At 35.2% G+C, this 18470-nt stretch overlaps 2 protein-coding genes across 4 annotated transcripts; both read left to right on the plus strand.

Annotated features, from left to right (window-relative positions):
* The first annotated feature begins 1017 nt into the window (after nt 1-1017).
* Nucleotides 1018-8735, plus strand: LOC103438703 (uncharacterized). Its single transcript, XM_070825081.1, has 8 exons — nt 1018-1153; nt 1973-2212; nt 3742-3785; nt 3962-4150; nt 4510-4575; nt 4934-5169; nt 8021-8231; nt 8347-8735. The coding sequence occupies exons 1-8, from the start codon at nt 1018-1020 to the stop codon at nt 8674-8676; spliced, it is 1452 nt and encodes a 483-aa protein (XP_070681182.1). The 3' UTR covers nt 8677-8735.
* Nucleotides 8736-9778: 1043 nt separating this feature from the next.
* LOC103438564 (protein LONG AFTER FAR-RED 3) lies at nt 9779-15637 on the plus strand. Of its 3 annotated transcripts, none has more exons than XM_008377099.4 (15): nt 9779-10039; nt 10121-10272; nt 10706-10807; nt 11639-11711; nt 11835-11941; nt 12024-12147; nt 12460-12654; nt 12979-13064; nt 13538-13645; nt 13944-14039; nt 14129-14227; nt 14342-14416; nt 14696-14827; nt 14953-15068; nt 15287-15637. In XM_008377099.4, exons 1-15 carry the CDS (start codon nt 9967-9969, stop codon nt 15459-15461), a joined length of 1713 nt encoding a protein of 570 aa, XP_008375321.2. In that variant the 5' UTR covers nt 9779-9966; the 3' UTR covers nt 15462-15637. The 3 variants fall into 3 exon arrangements, with proteins under 3 accessions (XP_008375321.2, XP_017188629.2, XP_070680539.1); XM_017333140.3 differs by having other exon boundaries at nt 9801-10039; nt 15301-15637; XM_070824438.1 differs by lacking the exon at nt 10706-10807 and having other exon boundaries at nt 9849-10039.
* The last annotated feature ends 2833 nt before the right edge of the window (nt 15638-18470 follow it).

An 18470-nucleotide genomic window follows, 5' to 3' on the forward strand; every position in this document is an offset into this window, starting at 1 on the left:
TCAGTGGCTTCTATTGCTCAGTTTATTACGCATCTGATTTCGAATTTTTTTTTTATTTAATGCTCCTCTTTTTTTCATCTTTCTGGTTTAGTGCTTCTGGTTATGAAATTCCTTGTATATATCTGAGGTGATATAACGTATTTGTTCGATGGATTACAAATAATCACGTAACAGTTTTTCTTTTCTTGCACAATCTTGTTTAATCATATTCATTATTTTCGTTTTAGTTCATTCAATCTGATGACTAAAATTCAAAAAGTGAGCATCCAAGAAGAAAAAAATGGTATCACAATTTTAGTTAAACCCTTAATACCAAAATACCAAAAAGATTCTCAGTCTATTACTATTTTTAATTTAGATTATGAAATTCCTTGTATATATATCTCTGAGGTAATATAACGTATTTGTTCAATGGATTACAAATAATCATGCACAGTTTCTCTTTTCTTACACAATCTTGTTTAATCATGTTCATTATTTTCGTTTTAATTCATTCAATTTGATGATTAAAATTCAAAAAGTGAGCATCCAAGAAGAAAAAAAAAAAAGGTATATAGTTATTATTTTCTTTTACTAATTCTTTTAGTTCAACTATGTTACTAGCTTGATCAATGGGATTTGAAACTTAAACCGAACCAAATCAAACAAAACCGGCTAATTGGGCCACCATCCCAACCTAGCATGACTAAGATCCCGATCGGATCCTCTAATCACATCCGTTCATCGTACATCATGCGGTCAGAAATCATTGTAATTTTTTTATTTAAAATTGAATATAAACAATAGTTGACAAAAATTTAACTCACGATGTACGATGAACGGATCCAAAAGAAACGTGCAAGGTTATCCAATCAACCATTATTTTATTTAAATTTTTTTGTGAAGGAATATGCCAAATACGACAATCTATACAAAGAAAGTCACCATTTTCTTGATGTCTTACTGCTTTATGAGCTCCACTCTCCCACTTCCACTCCCACTCCAGTCTGATTGATCCACAACATCTGAGTTTCGGCTATGGTTGCTTCCTTGCCGGGTCAACTCGTTTCCCTCTTAGAGAACGGGCAGCATCACGTGTGGGAGGACCAGTCGATCATCAAATGGCGGAAGAAAGACGCCCATGTCCCTTTACGCTGCCATGAATCAGTTGAAGGTCACACTCATGGCATTCCATTTTCAATTTCAGTTTCTTGTTGCTTTGATTTTTGATTTTCTAAAATTTGATTTCTTGAATTTGGTTTTTGTATTTTTAAGCTTTAGGTTGAGTAGTTGAATTGTTTTTTGCTGGGGTTTATTGATGAATTGTTGAAGTATAACTCTTTGATTCAGATTCACATTGTATTTTGGATGTAAATTTAACGTTCGAATGCGTTTGGCTGAGTTGTTTACTATGAATTTGAGGTTCTACACGCGATACATATCGTAAATGATGATGGTTTAGTGATTTCATGTATAGTTTTGACTTTGCAGATTATACTCGACTACGTTTGAGTATAAGTTATATGTATTGTATGTGCAAGCTCATCGATTGGGTTAACATATTTGGGTTAAAGTTTTTGTAGGAGTTGTGATACATTAGGTTTTTGGTAAAAATGTTTTTTTTTTTTAAATATCTAGAGTGAATAGGGAAAGATGTGGCATGGTTGTGATGCCAATTTGTATTATCGCACATCGCTCATGAACTGTGCCATGGTTTGGTATGTGAGCATGGTGTTACATATTGCCAATAGTACGGGCGTCTTGTTCAAGGTTGGGGGCATTAACCTGATACACATGATAGTACACGTAACTGGGTAGGATTAGGAACATGGGAAAGGAATATTGTACCCTTTCCCAAGCCTTAAAACTGCAGAACCAAATAGTTCCATGTCGGACTCAGATGTTTGGGTGCACGATTCAGGAGCACCATCATCTAAGTTCTGATTGAATGCGTTACTTCTAGAAGATATCTGATGTTCCTTATGTTGTGCAGGGTCTCTGAAATATTGGTATGAACGCAACAAAGTGAATTTTCTGGTATCCGACTCTGCTGTTTGGAATGATGATGCTGTTCTTGAAGCTCTTGACAGTGCGGCTCTTTGGGTCAAGGGCTTGCCTTTTGTCAAGTCCTTGTCAGGCTTTTGGAAATTCTTCTTGGCTTCCAGTCCTAAAAATGTTCCCGTAAATTTTTATGACTTTGCATTTCCTGATATTCAGTGGGAAACTTTGCCTGGTAAGCAGATCTGTATCTTTCACTTTTTCTTCCTTATATTTATATTGTGTGTTGAGTAGGAGTGTAGAATTGATAGTTGGCTCGCATCCAATCAAGTTCTAGGAACTGATGGGAAACCAATAAAATTTATCAAGATATATTTATATCTGCAACTACCTAGAATTTAAGGACCTACCTCTTTGGGAGAGGGTTAGCATGAGGTTTACTGTCTTCACTTTGGGAATCAGTCTCAGTAGATCCAAGGATCCACCACATTCAATTTTTCTGCTAAATTGGAAGGCAGGTTGGGGGGAATTTCTTTGTTGAAGTTCTTCCAGTTACATTTCTTTTGTAGATAGATAGGTCCAAGTTTCAATTCAGGACTCCTTCACTGCTACTGTTCCATTTCAAGAAATGATTTATGAATTTTGTTTCTTCTTAAACATGTCTCTCTCATGCATGCCAGAAATCTACTGGATCATTTTACTTTAACCATGAGTTTTCTCTACACTGCTTCTTTGTATATTCCTTTTTGCAACGGTGTAGTTTGCATTCAATGTTATGGATATGTGACAGACGTTGAAGGCACGTTTATGTGTACGCATTTTTAATTGTTCAGTTAATTTATGTTCACATGCAAGTTGACTAATTGTTATTCTGGTAGAAGATTTTTGCTATCATGAATCGGCCCTGTATTTCACCACCTTTTTTCTTTCAAGAGACGTAGGCATGTCAGATGGTGAAACTGCTTAGACGTGCTGCTTACAAATGAGTCAGTTGCTTCCGGATATAAAATTGTGCTATGAACTATAGTCGCTAACTGAAGCTTGTGGAATTTGGAAAATTCTTTGCTTGTATTGTAACTTCATGATTCCATAATTATCTTTTCATCTTTATTTTTAAAAGAATAGGAAATTTAATAATATTTTTATATTCTTATTGTTTATGTCCTTATTCCTTGTAGTGGTTTGAGCATTAACAATACCTTTATGTTACAAGTTTGTGAACTGTTTATGTTATTCTTCGATCATGATTTTTCCGTATCTAGGACATGCAATTTTCATCCAACTCATTATTTTTTTTCTCTAATGGAACAAATTGGCACTTGCATGGATTTGATCGGCCTATTTATACAAACGTTGTTTATCCATTTCCACTGGATCCACCTTTTGTCCCTGCGGACAATCCTACCGGCTGTTATAGGACATACTTTGACATTCCTAAAGAATGGAATGGTATGATCAATTTGAATGCATTGCTGCTTCCTATTTAGTGACGCTTTTGAATTCTTTTATTTTTATTCTTTTTTCCTTCTGTTTTTTGTTTTCTGATCTCAAAACCTGTACCTTGTTATAATTTGTATGCTTCGAAATAGTCTTATTTTCAACTTTAAAGTAACCATTTTGAAATGTAATTACATTCCGGAATGTATGCATCATTACACACACTGAGGATTCACCTGCATGACACCCCTCGTGCTTTCTGTTTTATATGACATGTGACTAGCATTTGACAGGTCGCAGGATTTTTTGCACTTCGAAGCTGTTGATTCTGCTTTCTGCACGTGGGTGAATGGGATTCCGATAGGATATGGGTAATTTTTTAATGGCTTTTTAATTATTTAGCAATAAGCGCACTTGTTGATCTTGTAGATTGTAGCACTCAGTGCATATAGCAATGTGAAAGTGAAGATCATTTTGTGTTTATAAAGGATGCATGGTTTGGTAGGAATTTCTGTCAGATACATTAACCACCTTCATTTTGTGCTAGGTCACTCAGGACAGCAGACTTCCTGCTGAATTTGAAATCACCGACTATATTTACCCATCCAGTACAGACAAGAAAAATGTATTAGCTGTTCAAGTTTTCAGATGGAGTGATGGCTCTTACCTTGAAGATCAAGATCATTGGTGGTTATCTGGCATTCATCGTGATGTGCTTCTCCTTTCCAAGCCACAGGTTTTATTATCTTCTTGCATTTGTGTTTTCTTTTAAATACCATTAGACAGTGCGATGGTCTTTTCTTGGAGCTATTATATAGCGGGAGACTGGGGACATGTATGCATTGATGATTTGAATATACAATAAGATCATTCCATCTCTTCACATGTCAGCATGTCAGTGTGCAGATGTGTTTTTGTAAAAAATTGAAGTCATGATCTAGTTCATTACTTCGCTAATACATATTTTACTTTGGTTAGACATATAAAATGATCTTAACTATTTCCTCATTGTTTTGAATAACATAAACTACTATTTGCTCCTAACTTTACTTGGCAATTGCATACCATTAAATCCTAAGTTTAACTGATGTGCAGGTATTCATTGCAGACTATTTTTTCAAATCAACTCTGGCCGAGGACTTTTCTTATGCAGACATACAGGCAAGTATCTATTAATTGAGGAATGATGTCTTTGTTTTAAATGAGTAATAAAAACAAACAATGTTTTGTAGTTTTGTCTGGATGGACCTCTCTTGCACATTCCTGGACAATAGTTTGTGACCCATTAACGTTTCTTATTCATACTATCTGATTATTTTGTTATGCTCACTCTTCCTTTGATTATCACAATGTCTGTTAAGTTTACACTGTAATTGATTTATCTGTCAGGCTTTTGGAATATACCCGTTTATCAATATACAGTATGACGTGATTATGTTCTCTTCTTCGTGCTATTTCACTACATCGAAATTTTTTTTATTTAATTATCTAATTATTTTGTTTTTTCATTTTTTACCAGGTTGATGTGAAAATAGATAACTCCAGAGAAACATCTAAAGATAGTATTCTTTCCAACTACACAAAAGAAGCTTCATTATTTGACATGGCTAGCTGGTACAGTAGTGATGGATTTGCTGATCTGGCCTCATCTAATGTGGCTAGTTTAAAGCTTAATCCCTCACCTAGCACACGCCTTGGATTTCATGGTTATTGGCTGGAAGGGAGACTGGAAAAGCCGAGGCTTTGGTCTGCTGAGCAAGGGCTCTTGATTTGTTGTTTCTTTTTGTTTCTTCCCGTCTTGTTATTAAGGTAAAAGCAACCATTTGAAGTTATATGCACTTTTTTTCTTATTAGTATTCATTGAGTCATTGATGATCTCCAAAAATATCTGTCAGATGTTGGACGTTCCTGGGCACTGGGAATATTTTAACCTAATGTGTAGTATTTGTGTGTGCTGCACCTTTTTGTTAGATAACTTATTTTGATTTCTTGTGCTAGATATGTTGGAAGAAATGTCTTGTTAAATTATAACAGCCTATAGGATAAGTAGATTTCCTTGTTCACATGACACCAGAGTTTGTGAATACTAGAGGTTACAACTTTCTCCCTTACTCAGCCTGCCTGAACTAAATATTAGTTAGGATCAAGGAAGAAAAAATCGATAATATCGGCGAAATATCGCCAATATTATCGTTTTTTTGAAGATCCGAAAATTTTTTAACTATCCAACTGATTTTCGTCCAAATATCACGATATTATCAATATTATCGATAATATCGCGATATTTTTAAAATTATCGATAATATCGTAATATAATATTAAAAAATACTTAAAAATGTTAAAAAATCTCAACACATACTATACTTGATCAAAGCCCCCAAAGGCCAACCAAGACATGCATTTCTCAGCGTGTGAATGTGCCTTTTATAGGCGTTCTTGGCTTGCTCACTGCCCTCTCTGGGCGATGTGGGACTCGACCAAGGAAGAAAATAGGAATTTCGGCCGAAAATCCACACCCATTTTAAACGGCCATAACTTTGTCAAAACTTAACAAAATTAAGCAAGACAAAAACGAAAGTTGTAGCCCTCGAAGAGACGAAGAGAATGGTACCTCACACGACGTCTGAATCATCGTGGTTTGGCCAGAAAATGCCTCGAAAGTCACTGAGGTCGTCGGAAACTGGGTAAGATTCAAATGAGTATAACTTTTTCAATACTCAACCAAATTGAGTGAAACAAAAAGGAAAGTTGTACTACTCGACGAGACGAAGAGATTGATACCTTGCACGCAGGCCAACTCGCCGTGGTTTGGCCGGAAATTGCCTCGAAAGCCACTGAGGTCGCCGGAATAAGATTCAAATGAGTATAACTTTTTCAATACGCAACTAAATTGAGTGAAACAAAAAGGAAAGTTGTAGCCCTCGAAGAGACGAAGAGAATGGTATCTCACACGACGTCTGACTCGTTGTGGTTTGGCCGGAAATTGCCTCGAAAGCCACTGAGGTCGCCGGAAACTGGGTAAGATTCAAATGAGTATAACTTTTTCAATACTCAACGAAATTGAGTGAAACAAAAAGGAAAGTTGTACTACTCGACGAGACGAAGAGATTGATACCTTGCACGCCAGCCAACTCGCCGTGGTTTGGCCGGAAAACCAAAACGTTTTGCCTCAAGGGCTGGTACATGTGAACTTGTGACTCCAACTAGGTAAGAGCCAGATCTAATTTGGGGCCTTCTATCCTATATTTGTGGACAACCATCAAATGCTAAAGATTAAACAAACATAATATGTTCTACTGCTTAGCAAAAAAAGCTACAAACCCTTTGCTTATCAACAAAAAAAGACAAGTCCTTGCACTAGATATACTTTCAAATTACGTTGAGTAGCAACCTGATATATGTATTCGGACGAATTATAAAACAATTGACACACTCCGGACTTCCAAAATTCAATTTTTTACTTTATATAAACTTGAAAAAACATAATCGGCATCCAAATTAAAGTTTAGTCTTATTCAATGTATTGATTTTCAATTGTTAATTGATATACTATAATTTGGAACTTCAACGCCTAAACGCATGCTTATGTGTAAGAAATTTAAAGTGTCAAATTCGGCACATTATTCTTCATCATTTTATTCACTTTTTTTTTTTTTTTAATATCCTAAATAAAACCTCCAAATATTGTACTAATTCATTATATATAAATGATTATGGTGTGTTTAGACTTCTTTCATTAATTACTACATATTTTTTACACTCACAATGTTTGTCAGCTCTCTATATAATCAACTTGATAATGTTAAATCCATCATGCAATGCATTTCTTTCCAATTTTTTGTGATAAACTAATAGATAATTGACTAAATAAGCATCCTACAAAGTTTCAATAAAAATTTCCAAGTTTTTCTTACAATTTCCGTGGTTTCCATGTAATTTTTATCGATATCGATATTTTACCGATATTTCCATCTATATTTCCGTGTTTTCGGACTACCGATATTTCCGATATTACCGATATTTTCTTCCTTGGTTAGGATTAAGAGCTAGTCAAGTCGTTTTGAGAATATGGCATTTGTTCTTTTCTACATGGTAATCAAGTTCTTGCTCGACTTAAGCATAAAGTAGATAGATCACTTGAGATAATAGTATACACCTCCAAATGGGAATGCTCTAAGAGAGTACTTTATAGAGCAGGAAGAAGATAGAGCAGATCACAATTAATATATGATATAAACTGGCCATAAATGAGTTTTTAGCAAAAACTTTTTCTCTTACTTCCATCGCCTTTAAGACTTGAGGTTCTAATGCTTTTGGTGATGTTGTACTAAATAGTAAATATTAAAGAATTTGAATCTGTAGTTTAATTTTAGTTGCTGAATCCTGTTGCTCTCATTCCATGTCTCTTTTATGCTTGTTCTCTAATGGGAATAATAAATGTTAGGGAAAGAAAGTATATAACCAGATGATTCGTTTTTGTACAATTAAATTTTACAAATCTTGTGTTGCAGTATTTGCTTTTTAACACTTTCGACTCCTTTTCTCCTGTGTGTGTGTGTGTGTGTGTGTATCGTATCCAAGTGTCTCAACTGATTGTTTACCATCCACAGCCAAATCTGTACGCTCTTGCTGTTATATTGAAAGATGCATCTGGCAACCTTGTGGACTGTGAATCATGCCTTGTAGGCATACGACAAGTATCCAGAGCCCCCAAACAGCTGCTTGTTAATGGGCATCCAATAATAATAAGGGGTGTAAACAGGCATGAGCATCATCCACGTCTGGGGAAGACAAACATAGAATCCTGCATGGTTAAGGTGACGCATATTTTAGTTCCCTTCTTTATTCTCTGCTTGCCTAGTTGATCTGCAACTTGAGGGGATGGTTCTATTTACTGTGTTCTTGAAGTTTTCATCACTGTTTTGTGTACAGGATTTGGTTTTAATGAAGCTAATGAAGCAACACAATTTCAATGCTGTGAGAAACAGTCATTATCCCCAACATCCCCGTTGGTATGAGCTTTGTGATTTGTATGGCATGTACATGATAGATGAAGCCAACATTGAGACCCATGGTTTTGATCTTTCTGGGCATGTGAAGCATCCTACTTTAGAACCAAGCTGGGCTACTGCAATGATGGACCGTGTGATAGGCATGGTTAAGAGAGACAAAAATCATGCTTGCATTATCTCTTTTTCCTTAGGAAATGAAGCTGGATATGGACCTAATCATTCTGCTTCAGCTGGTAACCGTTTTCCTTAAACATCCATATTTAGGTTGAGCCCCAAAGGAACCCATATAGAGAATGTTATTGCTTCTTACTTGTTCAAGATTTTTATATTCTGCATTAACTGGTAACTTAAAATTCTAGTAAACTTATTATATCCACAAAACGATTTTCAAATGATTCTTTCGATGCAGATTGAAGATAGGCTATCGGGAATCACAATGTGGATTTAATACGTTTACCTTGAAATAGTGATGATGAACTTGCGTTCAATAATTTTGTAAATAAGGATGTAATAGCAATCATTTGGGAAGGGGGTTTACACTAGGGAATATTTTGTCGAAAGAAAGAAGCATGAACTAGAATTTTGAATACTTCATGAAGTATTAAAATTCTATTGAAAGTTGGGTAAGTCAATGAGGATCACTTTGTCTATAATTTGGGTTACATTCACCTCTCCCAGACCATGCGTAAAGCGGGAGCCTTGTGCAATGGGTACAACCTTTTAATGTTTCCTGTTAAAGAAGAGTTATGATCACCTGTGTCTATTTCATTTGGATTCAGAAACCGTTACTTAGATTTCAGGAACAATGATTCAGATTCCAAAAACAGTAACTTAAATTCCAGAAACAGTGACTTAAATTCCAGAAAGAGTTTATTTTTACAGTCCAGAAACAGTGACCCGTCGTTATTATTGAAAAGCATGCAGATCTCAAATTTATTTTCTGGAGAAACAAATGATGAACTCCACTGACGAAGAAAAATTGAAAAATAGGACCTCGAATACACTATGAATAATAACGACGATCACATTTCAACGAAATAATACAAAATATAAATTAAATAGCATGATGATCTATATTTTTGTTTCAAAGAAAAAGAAGGTCTGCAAAACAACGATGAACTACATTAATGACGAAAATCTGGAACTCAACCTAAAAAAGTTAGGAGTAAAATCGACAAATCATAATTTATGATAGTTGGGTCATTTTTAGTTTGACTACTTCAATATGGATCTTGTACTAATCATTAAACAAAACTTATAACATGATTTTTGATTAAAATTAAAACTTTTCAAATCATTTTCATTAGTTTTCTTAATTTTTATAGTAACGAAACAGCGCTCTAGTAAAAATTGCTTAGTTTCCTCATTTTCCCAATCCGGCGTCACTTGTGGCCGTGGCTATGTCGTTTTTGTTGTTTTTTTTCCGTCGTTTGTTGGCAACTTTTTCTCCTCAACCAAACTGAAAGCGACTCTGAAGTGAAGACTGAATAGACTCAGTTTTGTCTCTTCCTCCGGCTCTCTGCCAAGTTCAGAAAAGAAAATGAAATTCCTCGTACTCGTCTCTGCTTCCGTCGCTCTCGTCGTCGCCGTTCTCGTTCTCAATCCCGGCCACCGTAAAACTCCTGCTCCCACTCTTTCAATTTTCACCATTTTTTTCTATATTTTTCAGTTTTAATACTTGAATTTTATTGCAGAGTGGCGGTGGAGTTTGTGGAAGTCTCCGGTGGCGGACATGGTGGTGAGAAATGCCAAGATATACACGAGCGACGAGTCTCTCCCATTCGCCGATTCCATGGCTGTTCGCAACGGAAGGGTTCTTCGTGTTGGCAACTACTCCTCCGTCCAGGTTCACCATGTTTCACAATTTTTTTTTTATTTTTACAAATTTTGCAATACAAATAATATAAAATACTCTAATGTATGGTGAGAGGATTCGAACTTTGGTGCAATAGGGCGAACAGCTTGATTGATATTATTGTTGTTATTTTTCACCACTTCATTCCTTTTGTTCAATTTCATAACAACAATGCTACTTAGACATAAAACCGACCACATTGTTGAGCACCGGTCTAAATTTAGTGCAGGTGGGGACCACTACTGTACGGCAATGTGGTCGGTTTTGTATGTCTAAGTAGCATTTAGGCATTGTATTTTTTCTGGCCTTTTATTATCTACTTATATTGCAAATGCCATAACCTTTTCTTTACATTATATGAGCTTAGTTGGTAAGGAAAAGTACCAAGTTCAGTGAGTTTTGAATATAACCTTCTCAAATGCAGGATATGGTTGGATATCGGACTAAGGAGCTCGATCTTATGGGAAAGATTGTCGTCCCTGGATTTATTGATTCTCACGTCCATCTCATTTTTGGTGGACTCCAGGTACGGTAGAAGTGTCAAATTTAAAATTGAGTTTGGTCTGAGTGTTATACGCTCCTTTTTTCCCTGAGAAATACTCTCTGTAAGGAAACTTTTGTGTTTTTTGTTTTTGAGAAGAAACATGCTTTATTACAATTTACAACCAAAAGTTATGTACAAAGATGTCGATGTGACATCCACAAACAACTTACAATAAGAAACTGTACAGTAAAGTGGACAAGTAATCCGCCATAAATAGTAGAGAAAAGGACATTAATTTAAAAAAGTACATCTAGCTTAAGAAACAAGTGACTTTGTGACTGTACTTGTCTTACGCTTGTATTTTCCCTTCCTAATGGGAAATGTAAAGTTTTGTGTGCTTGGGCCCAATGCATATATTGTTTGTGTTTTTAGTTTCTACTTACGCAATCTAAATTTGCAAAACCACTATTTAAACTCAATTGGAAGCATAAGCCTTGAAAAATTGAGCGTTCAAGAGGCTAGAATTCCTTTCATTATGCATCTTCCATTCAAAACATGTTGTAGTGTTTGTTATTGGAGTTTTTTACTTCTCTCAGGTTTGTGAATTGATTTATTGGATATTCCACTATGTTAGTGTGCATGTGTGTTCATTTACGTGAAATTTTAAACATATCTATAAACTATATTGTCTGGAACTTTCTTTCAACAACTTCTATCCTTCACGAGTCTTCAAACTGTGGTTTCCAGCTATGCTTTTCCCATAAATTTTGTAATATAAACTTTGTACAATAACCAAATGATTTCTTATTTGTCCATTTTCCTTCTTATTCAAGTTTCTGTATGTGCATTTGAAATGTTGCCAATGGACAACAGATGGGGCGTGTGGAACTACGAGGCATAAGTAAAAAAGAGGAATTTCTGAGGCGGGTCAAAGAAGCAGTGAGAAGTCAGTTCCCTGCCTTTATGCTGTGTTGTTTTTTGTCTTTTTAAAATATATTATTATGTTTTTCAAATTGCATAGAATCTTGCGAAACCTCATCTTTGATAGACTACAAAATGAAAAAATCAGACGCAAAACAAGGTTCTTGGATTTTGGGTGGTGGATGGAACAATGATTTTTGGGGAGGGGAATTGCCAGCGGCTTCTTGGATTGACGATATTACACCTTACAATCCTGTAAGTCTTATAAATGAAAGTTTGGTGCTTTGATAGTTATCATAGTATGTGTTTTAATGTCATTTGTATACCTCGTTGACAGGTTTGGCTATCAAGGATGGATGGCCATATGGGCTTGGCTAATTCAGTGGCACTTAAGTTGGCTGGCATTACAAATTCATCAGAAGCTCCAATTGGTGGAACTATTATGAAAACAACCAGCGGAGGTATTATTTAACTTCCTTTTTTTTATGTCTTAGATGCTTTCAGTTGGGCCATCCTGAATCTTTGCAATTCCTTGGATATACCAATAGGCAAGGGAAACGGCATACAATTTTTTCAATATTTAGGGCGTTGGGTATTTGTTGACATGACACTTGTGATGCTGCTGTACCAATAGTATCCTTGACTTATTCGACAAAAGTTCAAATTTTTTAACACAATCAAATCATTTTCATCTATTTTCAGTATCCTTAGATCTTTAGATAAGTAACATCTAGAGTGATAAGTTACTTATGTTCCAGCTCATTGTTCTGCAGAACCTACTGGACTGCTGATTGATTCAGCAATGAAGCTTCTCCTTCCATCCATTCCAGAGGTATCAGTAGAGGAGCGGAGGGAAGCTATGCTTAGAGCCAGCAATCATGCCTTGATGAGGGGTGTAACAACAGTTGTTGATTTTGGTAGATATTTTCCTGGGGCATCAGCAAAGCAATCCTGGGAAGATTTTTCAGGTTTCTGTTAAGTTTCTTAAGGGTTTATTTGGATGTCCTTTGAGTCGAAACATCATTATTCTAGTAAGTCGGTTCACATGACTTTTTGGTCATGTAAAGGAATCACTATCAACATTAACATACTGACAACAAAAGTTTAATGCAGTTCTTAAAGTAATATTGTAAAAATGATTAGTGTTCAGTCAGACGACTGTTTACAACTCTATTACATCCATGGAACATCAACATGCTTTTTTTTTTTTGGCCATATATATTAAGATTTTAATTAGTCATGCTGCTTCAGATGCTTGTTTACTTGTTTTCTCATTTCGTTACTTTTTGCAGATGTTTATCAATGGGCTGATTGTTCAGGGAAGATGGTGATCAGGGTCTGCTTATTTTTTCCCTTGGAGACTTGGTCACGGTTACATGTATGACTTCTTATCGGTTACTTCTTTGGGGTCTAATCTTACGTAATAATTTATTCTCAGCCTGACAGGGGTTAAAGAATGATTGTTCATCTGTTTTTCCTTTATGTTGTCATATGAATATTCTGCCTTTTCCTTATAGAACGAAGCTCCTTTTCAAATTTATAGAGGGTAATTATTTTGAACATTTTTTGCAATTACACTGTTGGTTAGGTTTATGTTTCTGCATATTGTTTCTTATTCGAAATGCATATGAGTTAATAATGTCTACTCTTTTTATTCTTTTTCTTGAAATGAAGTCTCTTGACATTTGTTTGACCACTAGGAGATGTCAATATGGGGAATTTTGCATTGGACAACTTACTTTCTAGAATATTTGTTTTTTATATCCAACCAACCTAGTTATTAACTTCACTGAATGTTTTAATTTTTGTGTCGTTTATTGTCTTTCTTAGAGTTTTTTTTTTCCTTTTCAGCACCTTGTTAACAAAGTTGGACGTACTCTGAGCCAATGGATTTACTTGGGCGGTGTTAAAGCTTTTGCTGATGGCTCACTGGGTTCAAATAGTGCACTGTTTTATGAGGTGAAGACCTCGGTACTTTTGCATTTGCACTTCTTTTAGTAAATTTAGCATATAAATTTGAAATCCGTTGACTTTGGCCACTTCCATTTATTTTTTATATATTTTCTTTGTCATATATTTATTCTTCTTTCTATGCTATTGCTGTTAAGGCAGGGGAAATGTTGTTAGGAAGATAGGAATTCGTTGTAGTGAGCTTATCTAATTCACCTCATACTCTTGCATCATCATATCAAGTAACTTTTTTTATTTCCACATTTAATAGATTATCTTCTTGATAGTTTTCTTTTAAATTCTGTAGCCATATGCTGATGAGCCTCATAATTATGGCTTGCAAGTGACGGATAATGAAAGTCTCTTCAACCTGACCTTGACTTCGGATAAAGTTGGGCTTCAGGTGTGGTCTCATCTCCTTCGAAATGTCTCAACTCTCTACAAGATGTAAATGAAATCGCACTTCTAAAATTTGTTTTACGTTGTGTTCAGGTTGCCATTCATGCCATAGGTGATAAAGCAAATGATTTGATCCTTAACATGTACGAGTCAGTGTTTTCAACAAATGGAGTAAGGGATCGAAGATTCAGGGTAAAAATATTTTCTCTGAACGTTGATTGTTCAAATGTAGCATATGCTTCGCAAACTTTTTCCCTTTCAAAATTTTATTATGTCTTGCATGACTGGAGAAAAAATTGCTTTCAGATTGAGCATGCCCAACATCTAGCACCTGGGACACCAGCCCGATTTGGTGAACTCGGGATTGTTGCTTCAGTACAGGTTTGATCACACTATTATCTTTTGTATGCTGTGGGATCACATGTTACTGTACTTTCACATTGACATTTGCATCACTTTCTGGTTTAAAAAGTAATCTACTTAATAAAATAGTTTTTTGAAAAATGTCTTTAGTAGATGAGTTCCATTTTCCTCTTTCATTTAATTGCTATTTTTCGCCCCTTTGGTCTTAATAGTTTTCAAACCTTTGAGTGATTATCGTTACTCCGTTGTTGCTGTGAATAAATTTCATTCTAAAACTCAAACACCAATTCTCCATAGCCAGAGCACCTATTAGATGACGCTGAATCTGCGACAAAAAAACTTGGGATAGACAGGGCTCACAAGGGATCCTACTTATTCAAGTCACTCTTGGCTGGCAATGGACAGTTGGCACTTGGTTCTGATTTTCCGGTAAGTGTAATGACTCTTGCAGATATATTTTTCACGCGTACGTAATTATACGCGAGGCTCTCTGATGCACTTTATGTTTAGTGTATGAAACTTTGTGTAGTTTTAGATTGTTGCTGTTCTTGCAGGTCTCGGATATTAATCCTTTAGGTGGTATTAAGACAGCAATGAAAAGGATTCCCCCTGGTTGGGATACTGCATGGATTCCCACTGAAAGACTTTCTCTGAATGAGGCATTGAAGGGGTATGCGACACTGAATCATTTGATCCTTTAGATTTCATTATTTGTTGACACAAATTTCCTTAAGACTGCTGTTTAGGTTATTCGTGTTTCTTCTTGATCGGTGTCCCAGACCAGAGTCACTAAGAATGTGTCATCCAACTGATCAACGTTGTTTTGTACCATCTCTCATACTTGCCGCTGTATTATAGTTCCACCTGATACATTAACAATCATGACAGGTACACTCTTTCAGCAGCTCGCGCATGCTTTCTTGACAGTGATTTGGGATCTCTATCGCTCGGAAAACTGGCAGACTTTGTCATACTGTCCACGGATTCGTGGGATGATGCCGTAGCTGAAGAATCTGCATCAGTTGAAGCAACATATGTTGGTGGCGTACAGGCCTATCCTTAAAAGCGCCAACATTTTAGGTCGTAAGTGTGCAGAAGATATAGTTTGTGAAGGACAACAGGTGTTTGTATACTTTGTATAAAGTATGGTGCGATTAAAGATACGCATTTGTTTACCAAGTAGTCATTAATTTAGTGACATTTATCTTTCTAATATATTGAAAGATACAAAGTTCAACACTCTCCATTCCCATTTTCGACATGTGATATTTTAAACTACTGTAGTCTATGATGAGAGGGATGCGAACTGGATTGTAAAAAGGCAGACACATTACTTAGCCAATTGGCCTAACCCACATCTACCACATCTCTATTGCTGAAAAAAGGTGATTCTATTGCCATCCCCAATTCATTAAAGGAAAATTGGGCTTACTAGACTTTTGACAAATACACCAACGATCTCTGCTCTCAAAATGCAATTTCTATTAGTCATCTTTAATGAAAATGCCTGTAATATTGTGTCAATACTTTAATCAATATTGTGTCGATAAGATATTAACTTGAGAATATTGTCGTCAAAGACGCCAAGTAGAGGTTGCATATTGAGTGGAGAGTAATTTTTGTTGTTGGAAGATGTGGGAAAATTGATGATATGCCTTAACCGAATTTTGATGGAGGATGGTTGGAGCAGTTTGTCATATGTTAGAAATATTCTTGGTAACAACTCTAAGCCATGATAGTGCTTCATGTATGTTATTGGTGACAGTAGTAGAATAGAATAAAGAGAAATAGACAAAAAATAACTCATTTTTCTAATCTTAAGACTAAAATAGGACAAACTGACAAAATGTATGACAATAGAGTTCGTAAGGCATCTAGTATCTGCTTGTCATACTTTAACATGTACTCTTTTGTAGATGTAAATTCATGTATATAACATGCTATTTCTATTTTGATTGAGTAACAAATGTTACTTTATTTGTGGTTTTGTAATAATAGATTTTATGTTAGATCCTAACTAGTCGGTTAGGAGAGAAACTTAGGGTCGCTTGGTAATTATTTGAATTTCAGTTTTTAGTTAAACGGTATCATGCATCCATTCTTGAATGAGAAAAATTCTCTTATAACTTATAAATCAGTGACACCACGTGACAAATATCAATTAGACGTATACTATATTGTTTGAAAACAGGACAATTGTCTATTGCACCGGCGGTACGATTCACTTTTATCCAAAGTAGAAAATAAAAATGTTTCCTCATCCCACCGACACAAAAATTTAGCCTCTACTTTTCCACTCACAAAACAAAGCACGACCATCAATTTTAATGATTGAGTGTGTGTGGTCCACTGAATTATTGACCAAGACAATATCTAGTCGTCCAGCTCACAAAAGTGAAGTTAAGAGTTTAAGCTTCAGTTTCCATCACAAAACTCCTCTCTCAGATTACTAGTTTCCGGAAAGAAAGAAAAAAATGGCAGGAGCTTTGATTGGGGAGGCTTTTCTCTCTGCTTCCATCCAGGTGATGTGCGACAATCAATATTGTGTCGATAAGATATTAACTTGAGGATATTTTCGTTAAAGAGGTCAAGTAGAGGTTGTATATTGAGTGGAGAGTTATTTTTGTTGTTGGAAGATGTTGTGGAAAAATTGATGATACGCCTTAATCTAATTTTGATGGAGGATGGTTGGAGCAGTCTCTCATATGTTAGAAATATTCTTGGTAACAACTCTAAGCCATGATAGTGCTTCATGTACGTTATTGGTGACATCAGTACAATAGAATAAAGAAAAATAGAAAAAAAATAACCCATTTTCTTAATATTGGAACTAAAATAGGACAAACTGACAAAATGTTTGTAAGGCATCTATTATCTGCTCGTAATACTTTAACATGTACTCTTTTGTAGATGTAAATTCATGTATATAACATGCTATTTCTATTTTGATTGAGTAACAAATGTTACTTTATTTGTGGTTTTGTAATAATAGATTTTATGTTAGATCCTAACTAGTTGGTAAGGAGAGAAACTTAGGCCATCTCCAACCGAAGGCTGGCCAGAGGGCTCGTTTTAGCCCTCTGGCCCTCCAAGATTCTCCAAGATATTAATATTTTAATGAACAGTACAATGCCATATTTGCCTCCGTCTCCAATCGAGGGTCAGAGGGCCAGATGGCTCGTTTTAGCCCTATCACAAAAAACCGTCTCCAACCGAGGGCCAAAGGGCCATAGGGCCAAACATAATTTATTATTTAAAAACTACAACTAAAATGTTGTTTAAGTTTCATGTTGTATAATTTTTATGTTGGTTAATTTTATTTAATGTTGTTTCATATTGTTTAATGTTGTTTCATGTTACTTAATTTAATTTAATGTTGTATAATGGCTTAGGAAGTTATAGGAAAAAAAATAGAATTTAAAAAAAATATGAAACAAATTTTGTCAAATAGAAGTTATAGGAAAAAAAATGGAATTTAAAAAAAATATGAAACAAATTTTGTGAAATAGAAGTTATAGGAAAAAAATGGAATTTAAAAAACAATATGAAGTAAATTTTGTGAAATAGAAGTTATAGGAAAAAAAAATATGAAACAAATTTTGTGAAATAGAAGTTGTGAAATAGAAGTTATAGGAAAAAAAATGGAATTTAAAAAAAACCAAATTTTGTGAAATAAAAGTTATAGGAAAAAATAGAAGTTATATGAAAAATGTTGTAAATAAAAAAGAATAATAATAATGTAAAAAAAAAAAACAAATCAAATGCAACGGCTAGTAGCCGTTTCATTTGAATTTTTTTTTAAAACAATCATGTCGGTTATAACCGACAGGAATACATCATTATTTATTATATTAAATAATAGCATGTATTCCGACAGGAATAACAAAACATTAAAAAAAAAAAAGCCAGCCCTCTCCGATCCCGTGGGGTCCTCCCAGATTCCAGAGCCCTCTGGCCTAGCCCTCGGTTGGAGACGATTTTAGGGTTATTTTCGGCCCTCTGGCCCTTTGGACCCTTGGGTTGGAGATGGCCTTAGGATCGCTTAGTAGAAAACGTTTCCTCATCCCACGGT

Source organism: Malus domestica, chromosome 07, assembly GCF_042453785.1.
Source record: "Malus domestica chromosome 07, GDT2T_hap1".
In the NCBI taxonomy this organism is placed as follows: Eukaryota; Viridiplantae; Streptophyta; class Magnoliopsida; order Rosales; family Rosaceae; genus Malus; species Malus domestica.